Source organism: Crocuta crocuta, unplaced genomic scaffold (genome assembly GCF_008692635.1).
Source record: "Crocuta crocuta isolate KB4526 unplaced genomic scaffold, BGI_CrCroc_1.0 scaffold77, whole genome shotgun sequence".
Taxonomy (NCBI): Eukaryota; Metazoa; Chordata; class Mammalia; order Carnivora; family Hyaenidae; genus Crocuta; species Crocuta crocuta.
Window position 1 is genome coordinate 2,471,574 of NW_027532172.1, and position 12,651 is coordinate 2,484,224.

Below are 12,651 nucleotides of genomic sequence, written 5' to 3' on the forward strand. Positions count from 1 at the left end.
GCGGGTAGAGTGAGCGAGAGGTAGAGGCTAAGAGGGCGAGGAGAAGAAAACAAGACCGAGACAGAGGGAAAAGCAGGGAGAGATGGAGATCGAAAGGAGAGGGAGAGGAAAGAGAACGAGAGGGGAAGAGACACAGAAGGGTAAGGAAAGATGGAGAGACTGAAAGGGAGAGAGGAAAGAGAGCAAGAGAGACAAGAAAAGAGGGGGGTATGGAGGTAGGGACTCAGAGTAAAAGAAAAGGGACCAGGAAGACAAAAAGAGGGAGAGAAAAGTAGGGAGAGGAGGGGAGGAATATAAAAGGAGAGGCAGAGTTTAAGGAACCTCAGAGATACGAGAGGGTGAGAGACGGAGGGGATGGGAGAGGTGGAGCGGAGAGAGAGACTGAGAAGTGACACACTGAGGAACGTAGATTCAGGCACAGAGTGAGACAGAATCCCAGAGAGGGACCTACCGGGACCCGCGCCCGGGGCCCCACTCACCATCCTGCCCGTGCGGCCCCCGCCGAGCGGCCCCTATGCGCCGGGACTGCGCTCCCCGAACACCCGGGAAGGACTGGACAAGTCCCTTCAAGCGGCGCAATCCCGGCGTCTGCCTGCAAGGGGAGGAGGGAGGCGGACGCGGGAGTGGGGAGGAGCTTTAAAGGGAACGCAGCGACACGAGCTCAGGGAAGAAACCAGGGCGCAAGGGGAGGAAGGACCGCGCTGGACAGTGAGCTCAGGTCCACGTCGCTGGTCCTACTGAATGATCTTGGGCAGGCAGAGGAACCCCTGGGCCTCGTTTAACTATCTCTAAAATGAAGGAGGGGGGGGCTTGATGGAGTCTTCCATCAAGGATGCCCATGGTGAGTGGGGAGGGCTCAGTAACTTGCTAAAGGGGCTTGGCCTACAGGCTTCGGTTTTCTCATTTGTCACTTGGCGGCCATCACAGTGTCCTGGGCACCAAAAGGTTCTCACTCTGCAGGGTGGGGGTCCCCACAACAGTCATGCTCTCTACAAAGGAAACATGCAGCAACAGGTCCAGATATGCCTCTGCCTCTCACCTCCTGTAGGACCTTGGAAGAGAGGCTTGGTCTCTCTGAGCCTCAGTTTCCACCTCTGGGAAATGGAGTGCTGGGTGTTTCTTTGGTGAAGATCCAATGGCTAGATATACAATATGTGCTAATAAATGTTGGTAGGGATGGGGAACAGGGGAGTCTAATCAAGCTCCTGACCCACTCTGGGCCTGAGTCACCCCCAGAACCTGGCCCTTCATCCAAGTTCAAAAATTGAACCAGGAAAAAAATGAGCCTTTCCACCAACCCCTTGGCTGGCTCCTCAGCCTCAGTTTCCCCACAGTATGAGCCAACCATACAGCAGAGGCAGGGTTATAGGGTACATGGTTGGATGGGCTAGGCCAGGGCTCGGTCCTTTAGCTCAGCCGCATCCAGAAGCCATGACCTCCGACCTGGACCTTTACCTCCTGCAGGCTCAGTTTTCCCATCTGGAATATAGGGTGAGATCCAGCATGTACCACGTGAGGTTAGCCCTTGAAATGGTATGCAGTAGGCGCTTAATAACTGTGCCACACTATTAGTTATTATAATTTATTGTCAGAGCTTGGGTTTCAGATGCTTCCTTACTGACTGTGAACTCAGGTCTTTGGACCTCTCTGAGCCTCAGTTTTCCCCATCTGGAAGATGGAGCTGTGCACACCAACCAGAGGTAGACTTCTGCTGTCCGGCTTCTCCACCTCCTGATGGCCATGCTGGCAGTGATGGGTAGGCCCTCATGGGGTCTCCAAAGCGGGTCCCTGACCTCTGAATCCTGAAACACTAAGGCAGCAGCAATATTTGGGCATCCAAAGGTTTTTTACTAAAGGGTCTATGGGGTATGATGGGTAAATTCTAGGAGGGAGTGGAAGTGTCCATGTGAGATTGGGGTACCATGACAGCTGAGCATGTCTGTGACCCCCTCTGTGGGAACACCTGGCCCTTGGGTCTCCCGTCTTGTCCATTGCCCTGAAACCACCATGGCCAGGACCAAAGACACCTGGAGATGTACTTACTGCCTCTGAACAAGCCAGCCCACCCTTCCCCGATCAGGGCCGACTAGGCATGTGAACAGGGTCCTGGAGAGTCCCCAGCCCTCTCAGTTCTGCTTCTTGTGGTGGTCCAGGGGGTCAGGGGGAGGGTGCACAAAGAAGGCAGGCCACCAAAGGCAGCGGAAGGCCAGGAGGTGGGGTCCCAGTGCATACAGCAGGTTGAACCAGAAGAAGCAGGCCCAGGCATCATCAGGCACACGGTAGGTGAAGGGTGTGCGCAGGTGCATGGAGGCACCCATGTGCGAGAACTGTGCCTAGAGGCCACACAGGGAGGGTGGATGTCAGGGGCCTGGAGAACAAGTCCTAGTACCACCAACGTCCCCCTCTAGGGAGCCCCCAGGGTCCTGGTCCCTATCTCATCAGCTGATGACCTGTCTCCTCTCTCCAGCCCATCTGTCTGCCTCTAAATATCCCTGCCCCTACATTTACTGTATGTCCTTGTCCATGCGACTGTGAGCCTCTCCCCAGCTGTCTAACCAGAACCATCTTCACTCTTTCTGCTGTGCCCTGTTTCCCAGCTCTCTGATCTGGGCCCGGCTCCTCCTCCCCCTCCTCTTCCCTGCCCCATTTCTGTCCCTGAGACAAATCCTGTCCATTCAACCCCAGAGATGTCTTCCAGGTTTCCCCTGCCCAGGCCTGGGCCCAGGCTTTGTCGCTTTCCATCGGGAACCCAGAAACAAGCCCTCCGGCTCTGACGGGGCCCTCCACAGCTCAGACACATTCCATGGCTCCCCCAACCTCAGAGTTGAAAGCCCACAGCATCTAGCTGTCAAATTCTCTTGCCTCTGCCTTCACCCATGTTGTGGCTCTGCTAAACTGTTATCCACCTGTGTGGGTTTTTTTTTTTTTAATTTTTTAAATGTTTTATTTATTTCTGAGAGAGAGAAAGACAGTGTGAGCAGGGGAGGGTCAGAGAGAGAGGGAGACACAGAATCCAAAGACAGGCTCCAGGCTCTGAGCTAACTGTCAGCACAGAGCCTGACGCGGGGCTGGAACCCACGAGCTGTGAGATCATGACCTGAGCTGAAGTGGGACGCTTAACAGACTGAGCCACCCAGGCGCCCCTCCACCTGTGTGTTTTTATGCTCATCCTGTTCTTGAAATGCCCTTCCCTGCCTAGAGAACTCATACTCATACATCAAAGCCCAGCTCCTATGCTCCCTCTTCTAGGAAATCTTCCCTCTCTGGAACCCCTCTCAGCCCCCATCCTTCCCTCTCTCTAGTTCTGACCCCATGGAGTTGGGAATGTTTGTATCTGATTCCTTCTCGCCCAGACTAGGGTCTCTTAGGGTACCAAGCTGAGGCTGGGGCCTCTCAGAGGCTCAGCATCACCCTGTTCAGGGAGAGCAGAAAAGCATTTGACGGGTAGGCAGAAGCTGTCTTCCCTACAGACCCACCCACACCTCCCTCCCCCCACCCCCACCCCCACNAAACACCAAGGCCAAGTCAGACAGCCAAGAGCAACCAGGAAAGATGAGGGCATAGATAGCCAGGCCGTAGAAGGGCAGCACATAGAACATATACACCAGCATCTAAGGGGGACACAACCAATAGGACGAGCAGCTGCCCCAGCCAGGTCTCCTGAGACCCCCGAGGTGGAGGCCCCAGGAAGGATCTGGACAGCCCCACCCAGGATGGGAGGGGGCTCTCTGTGCATCCCAACCCTGTGCACACTGCTCCTCTCCCATCCAAGTACTAACCAGGTCCGACCCTGATTAGCTTCCGAGATCAGACGAGATCGGGCGCGTTCAGGGTGGTATGGCCGTAGACGCATACTGCTCCTCTATTTCCCTTGGGTATTCCCCCTGCCACACACATACACACACTGAGCCCACCCACATTACTCCAGAAGTGGCATGTGACCCTGGTCTGGCCAAGTGCCACACTCCAGCCCTCTGGCCATAATGATCAGTGGCACGATGGGCATGTTATTGAGTGATGATGGGCAATCAGAGCCTGCCCGAGACTCGTGCTTAAGCTCTGGGGAAATAAGAGCTCACGTTCTTCTGGGGTGGCTAGGTAGGGTGGATGGAGGCCTGGAGTGGCCCAAGGCTGACTCAGCAATCCCACAAAGTCACTACCAGGGAGTGGAGTCCATGCAAAGAAAACAGAGCCCAGAGTTATCCTAGCACCTAGATCCAGCCATACTTGAAGACCGTATCTGTCTGCATTTTTGGAAGGACAATGAATTTTTTTTAACTTTTTAAAAAAGTTTACTTATTTTGAGATAGAGAGAGAGCGTGAGTGGGGCAGGGGCAGAGAGAGAATCCCAAGCAGGCTCCATATTGCCAGCACAGAGCCCAACACGAGGCTTGAACCCACAAACTGTGAGATCAGGCATGACCATGCAAGTGCCACACTCGCCGAAACCAAGAGTCAGACGCTCAACTGACTAAGCCACCCAGGTAGGACAATAAATTGGCTTATGTTTGCAGTGTCGCCTCAAAGAGGACTTGGCAGACCTCTATCCATGGCAGGACCCTATGGCCCTCTCCTCCATTTGCTCTCTCACCTGCACCTTCGGATAGGCCACGGGGTCCCGTAGGTATGGCTCGTACTGATAGATGTAGATAAAGCAGGTATCTGTGGGGCAGTCAAGCACCACCTGGGGCAGACAGACAAACCAACAACCTGTGTGAAACATTTTTCCCACCAGAAGCTTTCTCCACCTTCTCCGGCAGGTCCCATACCCTTTGCTCTGGCCTCCCCTCCCCTTGGTTTTTCATCTTTTATAAAAAAATTTTTATTTATTTTTGAGAGAGAGTGACAGAGAACGAGCAGGGGATGGGCAGAGAGAGGGAGACACAGAATCTGAAGCAGGCTCCAGGCTCTGAGCTGTCAGCACAGAGCCCGACACAGGGCTCGAATCCATGAATCGTGAGATCATGACCTGAGCCGAAGTCGGACGCTCAACTGACTGAGCCACCCAGGCGCCCCTGGTTTTCACTTTGGCTGGGAAGATTACAGGAGCGGGGCTTTGTCATGGGACACTCAGATCAGACTCAGTGAAGAACTTTCCTGGATGATCAGACAGGAGAGCAGTAGCCTTTTTGCACTGGGTAAAGGAACGTGGCTTGGGAGGGGACAGGAAAGGGGACTGGAGATAGAAGAAAGGCTGGCTACTGCAGACTCACCAGGCCCCGGAAGAGGGTGAAGAACCCAGCAAGGGTGAGGTATATGACAAGTGCCAGGTCAACCGGGCGTTGCAGGAGGCCCTTTCTTTGCTCCTGTTGTACCTGCCCCATGGGAGAGAGACGGTGTGAGAAGTCTGGTATCCAACAGGCACTCAATAAAGGTTCATCCCTTCTTTCCTAATGGCTAAGGAGATCCGTCCAAAGAGGGCATTCATTTTTTAAAATTTTTTTAGTGTTTTTATTTGAGATAGAGCATGAGCAGGAGAAAGGGCAGAGAGAGAGAGGGAGACACAGAATCAGAAGCAGGCTCCAGGCTCTGAGCTGTCAGCACAGAGCCTGATGTGGGGCTCGAACTCATGGACCATGAGATCATGACCTGAGCCGGTCGGACGCTTAACCAACTGAGCCACCCAGGAGAAGAGGGCATGTATGTTTTTGACCAGAAGGAACTCTAATGGGGGACACTGAGGCATGCCGGCACAGGGAACTGGGGGTAAGGCACTTACCACGTGGGGGATACAGCTAGTTGGTGCCCGGGACTGTCTGAAGACCCTCATGCCAGCCCAGCATGGGACCATCAAATAGAGGATTGCAAGGAAGAAGGCAGGTCTGATCTCTGAGCTGTATTTACCTGTCATAGTAGGAGAGAGGGGGTGTCACTCCCCAAGGATCACCCAGGCCAGGCCAGACCTGTAGGCAATCACACCACAGTCCCTAGATGGAAGTAATTCACAACGCAATTTTTTTTCATTTTTTAAAATTTACTTTGAGAGAGAGAAAGAGAGAGAGAGAGAGCAGGGGAGGGGCAGAGAGAGAGAGAGAGAGTCCCAAACAGGATCCTGTGTCACCAGCACAGAGCCTGATGCAGGGCTCCATTTCATGAACTGTGAGATCATGACCTAAGCGGAAATCAAGAGCCAGATGCTTAATGGACTGCAAGCCACCCAGTCGCCCCACACAAATGGAATCCTTTTTTTTTTTTTTTTTTTTTTTTAGTGTTTTTATTTCTGAGAGAGACAGATAGATAGAATGCAAGCTGGGGAAGGGCAGAGAGAGAGGGAGACACAGAATACAAAGCAGGCTCCAGGCTCTCTCTGAGCTAGCTGTCAGCACAGAGCCTGACACGGAGCTCAAACTCACAAACTGTGAGATCATGACCTGAGCTGAAGTCAAGACGGTTAGCCAACTGAGGTGCCCAGGCGCCCCACAAATGCAAATTTTATTCAAGCTTTAGCACCTCTGGCTCCCCAATGCTCATAAGATGATGTCTATGCTCCTCAGCCTGGCCTGCCTCAAATTACCTTCTGGCCTCTATACTTGCTCCCTCTGGATATACCTTAGGTGCCACTCTGATTCAGCCACTCCACATACTGGTTTGCCTCTGCCCTCAACCTCCCAAGATCTGCTTATGAACTCTTCTAGGTGCAGAACAGTGACCCAGTCCGAGGAGATGGGGTCCCTCAAAGCCAAGTCCTTACCAAGTATGTTTCCTGGGAGGAACACCAGAATGCTCATGATGAAAGATCCCAGCCAATACAGTCCAAGGTTCCGGTATCTCTTCCTGGGGTCAGGGATGAAGGGGTGACCAACAGATGCCTGTTCCCCAGTCTCAGAGCCCCAGCCAGAGCCCAGAGTCCACCCTGGGCTCCCCAACTCTGAGTCCCTCCCAGTTGTGTCAAGGACAGAGGGGACAACATGGAGATGAATGAGGAATGAACAGACTGTCTGTCCAGGGACAGAAGTGGCTGCCCAGGCACTGGGCAGCACAAGAGAAGAGAGCTGACTCTGACTTACACCTGTGACATTCCCTGGCCGCTCCTGGCTGCAGCCCTAGCGAGGCCTCCTAATTTCTCCAACACACACTTCTGGCTCTACCCAGGCTGGGGACCGCACCTGAGGACTTGACCTCCTTCTCAGGGTCCGGGTGCCACTCCGCCCACCCCATGCACCTTCTGCGGATGGCACCAGCCATGGCCAGGTAGAGGAGGTAGTGAACGATGCCATCCCAGTAGCAGATGAAGACTCCGTGGGCAGTGCGCAAGTACGGCTCTCCCTGCAAGGGCAGGTTAGGGTTCAGACGGGCAGCAGGGCAGGAGGCATCCCTGGCTGCCTGCTACGTACCTCCTTGGTAATGAACTCCATGAAGCCCACCATGTAGCCATCTTCCTGGAGAGCAGTAAGGAGGTCCACCACCGAGGTGAAGGCGAAGATAGTGAACACTGTGGGAAGAGTAGGTGGGGCACAGCCTGGATGTGGGCGAGGCCTGAGGCAGCTTGTCTGGGACCCAGATTCCAGGCAAGGATCCATGCCCAATTGCTCCCAGTCGCCCTCTGCACCGGTCACGTGACCCACAGCCCTGCCTCATGAGGAGAAGATACAGTCCTGCTCTGAAGAGTCCCAGGTCTGAAGAGGGTGGCCCTCTAAGTTTCCCCAACCAATGAGGGTTCTCCAAGTCTCTTTGAGGTTCTCCAGTCTGATGGCAGCCCTTCAAGGAGCCCCAGTCTGATGGAGGGGGCCTTTGCTCACACAATTCTCTCTGACGGACTCACCAGCATAGAGGGGGTCATAGTAGAAGTCACCAGGGGACAAGTTGTAGATAGCCACGAAAAGCAGGCACAGGATCAGGGCACTCATCAATGCCACCCACAGGGGGCTGTGGAGACAAAAAACAAGTCAGAGAGGCCAGGCCCAGTGCTGAGGCCCCACCTCACCCTGGAGAGGCCAAAAGCAGACTCTAAGAAGCTTCAGATGTTGAGGCTGAAGTGTCTGTCTATCCAGGAATTTCTCATTCCCTGAAACTGCACTTTCCCATCAAGAGGCTGTTGCCTCAGCTGTTTCCCCCTCCTGGAAACTCCTTCCAGAAGTCTCTCCCACTTGGCAAACTCTTACTCATCCTTCATAGCCTTTCATGGCTCCTCCTCCAGGAAGCCCTCCTGACTCCTTAGAAAAGATCATTGCTGGGGCGCCTGGGTGGCTTAGTCAGTTAAGCGTCCGACTTTCGCTTGGGTCATGATCTCGCGGTTCGTGGGTTCGTGCCCCGCGTCGGGCTCTGTGCTGACAGTCAGCTCAGAGCCTGGAGCCTGTTTCAGTCTGTGACTCCCTCTCTCTCTGACCCTCCCCTGCTCACACTGTCTCTCTCTCTCTCCTAGAAATAGAAATAAATAAAAACATTAAAAAAAAAAGAAAAGATCATTGCTAAACTTAGGCCAAGTACAGAGGGGGCATCAGTCAACTCTTTCTTTTTTTAAGATTTTATTGTTAAGTAATCTCTACACCCAACATGGGGCTTGAACTCACAACCCGGAGATCAAGGGTCATGTGCTTTCTGACTGAGCCAGCGAGGCACCCCAACTCTTTCTGACTATATGATTCATCCTGTCATGTGCTGATATGCATTTGACTCAATTTGCTGTCAGTCATTCAACCCCACCAAGCTTCTCTGTGGCCAGACCCAGTTCCCAAGGCTGTCAGGTCTCTAAGTGCTCAGCACTGTACACTTCACTCTCTGAAGCTCCAGACTCCTCCCAGCTAAAGTCCAAATACTTCCAACAACTACACCCTACCCCTGCCCTGACTAGTTGCCATCAATCAGATAAGACAGGTCACTCAGCTGCATAGATAATAGAATCCATCTTTGGGCAACCCTCAACACAAGTGGGCAGCATGGGGGGTGGGAAAGCTATCCAGGGTCCCACACTCTCCCCTACATTCTCTTCAGGCTCCTACCTTCTCATGGACCCCTCTGAGACCTGACAATCCCCATCCTGGCCCCAACAATGACAACTATAGTGATCAGATAAGACCACACAATTTGTAACCCTTAACTGTAACTATGGGATGAGGTCTACGATTATGTTCATTACACACTGAAGAAACTGAGGCTCCCAGAAAAAACCTAGCTCACCTAGGTTCCAGGGGGATAGAGTCAGGAATTTGTACCCAAGGAGCCAACCCCATAGTCAAGACTCCCTCATGACTACCCCATGTCTGGAGTTGAGCTAGGTTTGGGAGTGTGAGGGGCTTGCAGATGCCTGGTACCCAGTGGCAGGATCCACAGGGCTAGGGTCTAGGGTTAAGAGCCAAGGAAAGTCACAGTACGTAGGGAAAACAGACAAGAGGCAGGGTGGGCCAAACCTTAACAGAAAAAAGTCCCAGGCTTGAGACAGGCTATAGAGGGGCCGCCATCTGGCAGGTGTGGTGGAAGAGAACGCGTGTCCCTATGTGCGTGTGTGTCAAGAGCTAGGTCATCAGGGCCTTATCTGGGGCAATACTTTGACCCTTGGTAACTCTGGAGCTGGGCACAGCCTGGGAAAACCCCAGAAACCCTCCAAAACCCTGCCCTGTGGGGGGCTCAGCTTCTTAACCTCCTTTCTCCTGGGGCCCTAAATGTCCGAGGAGCGCCCTCCATCCCCACCACTCAGTCACCCGGCCGGCAGAAAAGAGACTTCCGGCTGGGTGGGGTGTGGGAAGTTCTGGCCTAGGCCCTTTCCTCCCGGCCAGAGCTGCGCAGGGACGCTGGGCTGGGGAAGCCTGGCTCGCAGGTCCGCGCATCCTCCCTCCCCGCTGCCACCAATGGGGCCTGGCCGCCCACCCCCGCCCCCGGAGTCCGCCCTGGCCCCTCCCCTCACGCACTGCGAGAGCGCCAAGACAAGGTTGAGCGCATAGGACAGGGGGAGGGCGCCGAGCGACACAGCGGCGATCTTGCCATCAAACTGCGGGATGTCCATAGCAGCGGCGCCTGGACCCCGGCTCGGCCTCGGCGCGGCCTCCTGGGCGCTCGTCTCTTCTGCAGTGGCGCGTCTGGGCTGGGGGAGGGGGCGTTGCCAGGGACCCGGCCGGCCCCGGCCCCGCCCCGCGCAAAGGTCGCCCCTCGCTGGGCGCTGGGCCCGCCGCGGTTCCGTGACCGCTCCGTGAGCTCCCCGGGAGCCTCTGAGGCCCCTCCCCCTTGAGGCGGCCGCTCCCCGCGCCCCCCTCCCGCTTCACCCTTGCGGGACTCAGCGCAGTTCTCAGCGGCCTTCCCAGCCCCCCAGCCTCAGTTTCTCTGTAAAAGGCTAGAACACCATGTCTCCGGATTCTTCCACTGTTGAGGCGCGGGCCCGCAACCTGGGGCCCTGGGCCAGCAACTTCATTCTAAGGGAATTCTTTCTCCAGGCCTCCTTCTTCTGCACTTCTGCATTCTCCGTCCCAAGTACCAACCTCCACCCCGAAGGGGGCTCTTTTTATTTCCACATTCCCTAGACCTTCTTCCCCCTAGGATCAAGTGGGCACTGCCCACATGCGCTAATGGAGGAACCTCAGTTGTTTGGACAGTTCCCTTCAACGCCCTTGGATTTGAGTGTTCACGCAGTGACCACACACATTTAAGCACGTGTCCGGGTGTGAAGCTTTGGCTGGCTCTGGAGACTGTCTCAAGGCAGGCAGCCAAGATCAAGGATGGAGGGTCCCCCAATGTTCATAGCAGCACTCTCCACAATAGCTAAAACATGGAAAGAGCCTAAGTGTCCATCNCCTTCCACGTAGCGTGGGCACCTTGTGGGCAGCTGAGGCTGCGACTCTATGCAGTGGGTGGGGTCAAAGGGAGGGAGTCCGAAAGGTGGGCTTTCCGTTAGGTGGGGATTGCTGCATTTTGGTGAGGAGTTTGAACAGTTTTTGTCAAGAATAGATCAGGCCTGAGGCTGGGGTGTGGTGGGAGGCACAGAGGGAAGAGCTGAGGTAAGGTTCTGAACAGCCTACAGGTGGCTGGGGAAAATGGAAAGGGGATGGATGGGGGCGGGCAGGGGGGCAGGGACTGTGGGGTGGGGAGACTGTCTGTCACTCCCTCCAACCAGCTTTGGACTCTTGCCCATGTGGTACTTGTGGCTTTCGAAACAGCAATAACCGCCTTTGGGGGAGCCCACAGTCTGCGGTTAGGGAATATTCTAACATCTTTTTCCCATGCAGCCCCTTGGCCTTGTGCCAACTGGGTCCCATCTCTGAGCCTGCCACCAACCTGCCAGCCTCCCTCCCTAGTTGTCTATTTCCCGTTAAGTTCAGGTTCCTCTGGGTTGACCTAAGGCTCCAGTCTCTTTTCTGGACTTTTCCCAACTCTAGCAGTGCCAACACTCCCCAAACCTCTTTCCTGTCTGCAAGATGGATTTCCTCACTCCTTAAAGCAGATCCCAATGTCCCTTCCTCCAGGTAGCCCTCTCTGCCCAGGGACCTGGCCGGGCTGATACCCTGCGGGGCCAGGGGTGTCTGGCTTAGCTCTGCCCAGCAACCTGGCCCCATCTGTGTCTGGAATGAGCCACCTGCACAAGCACACTGAATTCGGAAGCCATCCCTTCCAACTCTCCACTTGCTTGGGAATAAAATCCATTGGCTGAATCTGGCAAGCCTCCCAGTCACTGAGAATTCAATTGACGGGTGACATTGACTTGGATGGCAAGGTGCCTGGGGCCAAGGCCTGGGGTCCTCATCCCTGGAAACTCTGGCTGCCCAGGACTACTCTTGTGCTCAAGCCGAGGGACCACTGGATAGCCTCCATGCATGGGAATGTCACCCCTTTGCCCTGCTCTGGGCTGTGTCCATGGAGGGGAGACAGGGTGGCATACATCATTCCAGCCTGGGCTCTGCTGTTGAGACTCCTAATACCTGGACACCCCTCACCCCTGCCTATTGAGACACTCCCCAAGCTGCCTCCATGACAGCACCTACTTCCTCTTTGCAACATGTATCAGTCTCAGGTTCACTGCCACGCCAAGGGGCAGTTCCTATCCAACCAGTCAGTGCTGTGTTTACTGAATGACAGCGAGAACGCAGGGTGGCCCAGCAGCCCAACTCCAGCTACAGTTTTCAGAGCCCATGAGCCCACAGGTGTTGAGCAGGACCCACTAGGTGCCTGTGTGGGCAGATGGGGGAGTTGTGGGGGCCCCTCAGATCTCCAAGCCATAATACATCAAGCAGGGCTTTCGGATTCTTGGGGCCCCACGCAAACTGCTCACTCAGCAGCTGCAACTGAGGAAGAGCCCCGAGGTGGTCTCAGCACAAATGTGATGTGCAGGCTCTGAAGATATAGGTTGCACCTGTCCACAAAGCTGTCTCCAAAAGGCAAGAACCCCAGGGCCTGACGCCCCAACGGCAGAACCCAGGGCAGCTGGGGCAGCCTGGGCTGCAGGCTAGGCTTTGCTGTGTGTGTCTGTGTTGCAGGGGGGGGGGGGTGGGAGAGAGAGGTGGAGGGGATGAAGAGCCTACTTACTGTGAGAGCACTGAGTAATGTATGCAACTGTTGAATCATTAGGTTGCACACTTGAAACTAATATAATACTGTATGTTAACTATACCGGAAGTAAAATAAAAATTTGGGGGTGCCTGGGTGGCTCAGTCGGTGAAGCGTCCGACTTCAGCACAAGTCATGATTTCATGGTTCGTGGGTTGAGCCCCGAGTTGGGCTCTGTGCTGA

The 12,651-nt window shown here is 54.8% G+C and overlaps 2 protein-coding genes across 2 annotated transcripts in view; both read right to left on the reverse strand.

Moving 5' to 3' along the window:
* HAPLN4 (hyaluronan and proteoglycan link protein 4) overlaps positions 1–541 on the reverse strand; it is a 9,129-nt gene extending 8,588 nt beyond the window's left edge. Inside the window, exon 1 of the mRNA XM_077777341.1 lies at positions 480–541. Within this exon, the coding sequence (XP_077633467.1) occupies positions 480–482 (3 nt within the window). The 5' untranslated portion in view covers positions 483–541. The remainder of the gene's footprint in view (positions 1–479) is intronic.
* A 1,052-nt stretch (positions 542–1,593) lies between these two features.
* TM6SF2 (transmembrane 6 superfamily member 2) lies at positions 1,594–9,998 on the reverse strand. Its single transcript, XM_077777138.1, has 10 exons — positions 9,846–9,998; positions 7,763–7,866; positions 7,335–7,432; positions 7,163–7,266; positions 6,692–6,774; positions 5,720–5,844; positions 5,214–5,315; positions 4,592–4,684; positions 3,483–3,611; positions 1,594–2,333 (listed from the first exon to the last, which is right to left on the reverse strand). Exons 1-10 carry the CDS (start codon positions 9,938–9,940, stop codon positions 2,127–2,129), a joined length of 1,140 nt encoding a protein of 379 aa, XP_077633264.1. The 5' UTR covers positions 9,941–9,998; the 3' UTR covers positions 1,594–2,126.
* Between the last annotated feature and the right edge of the window lie 2,653 nt (positions 9,999–12,651).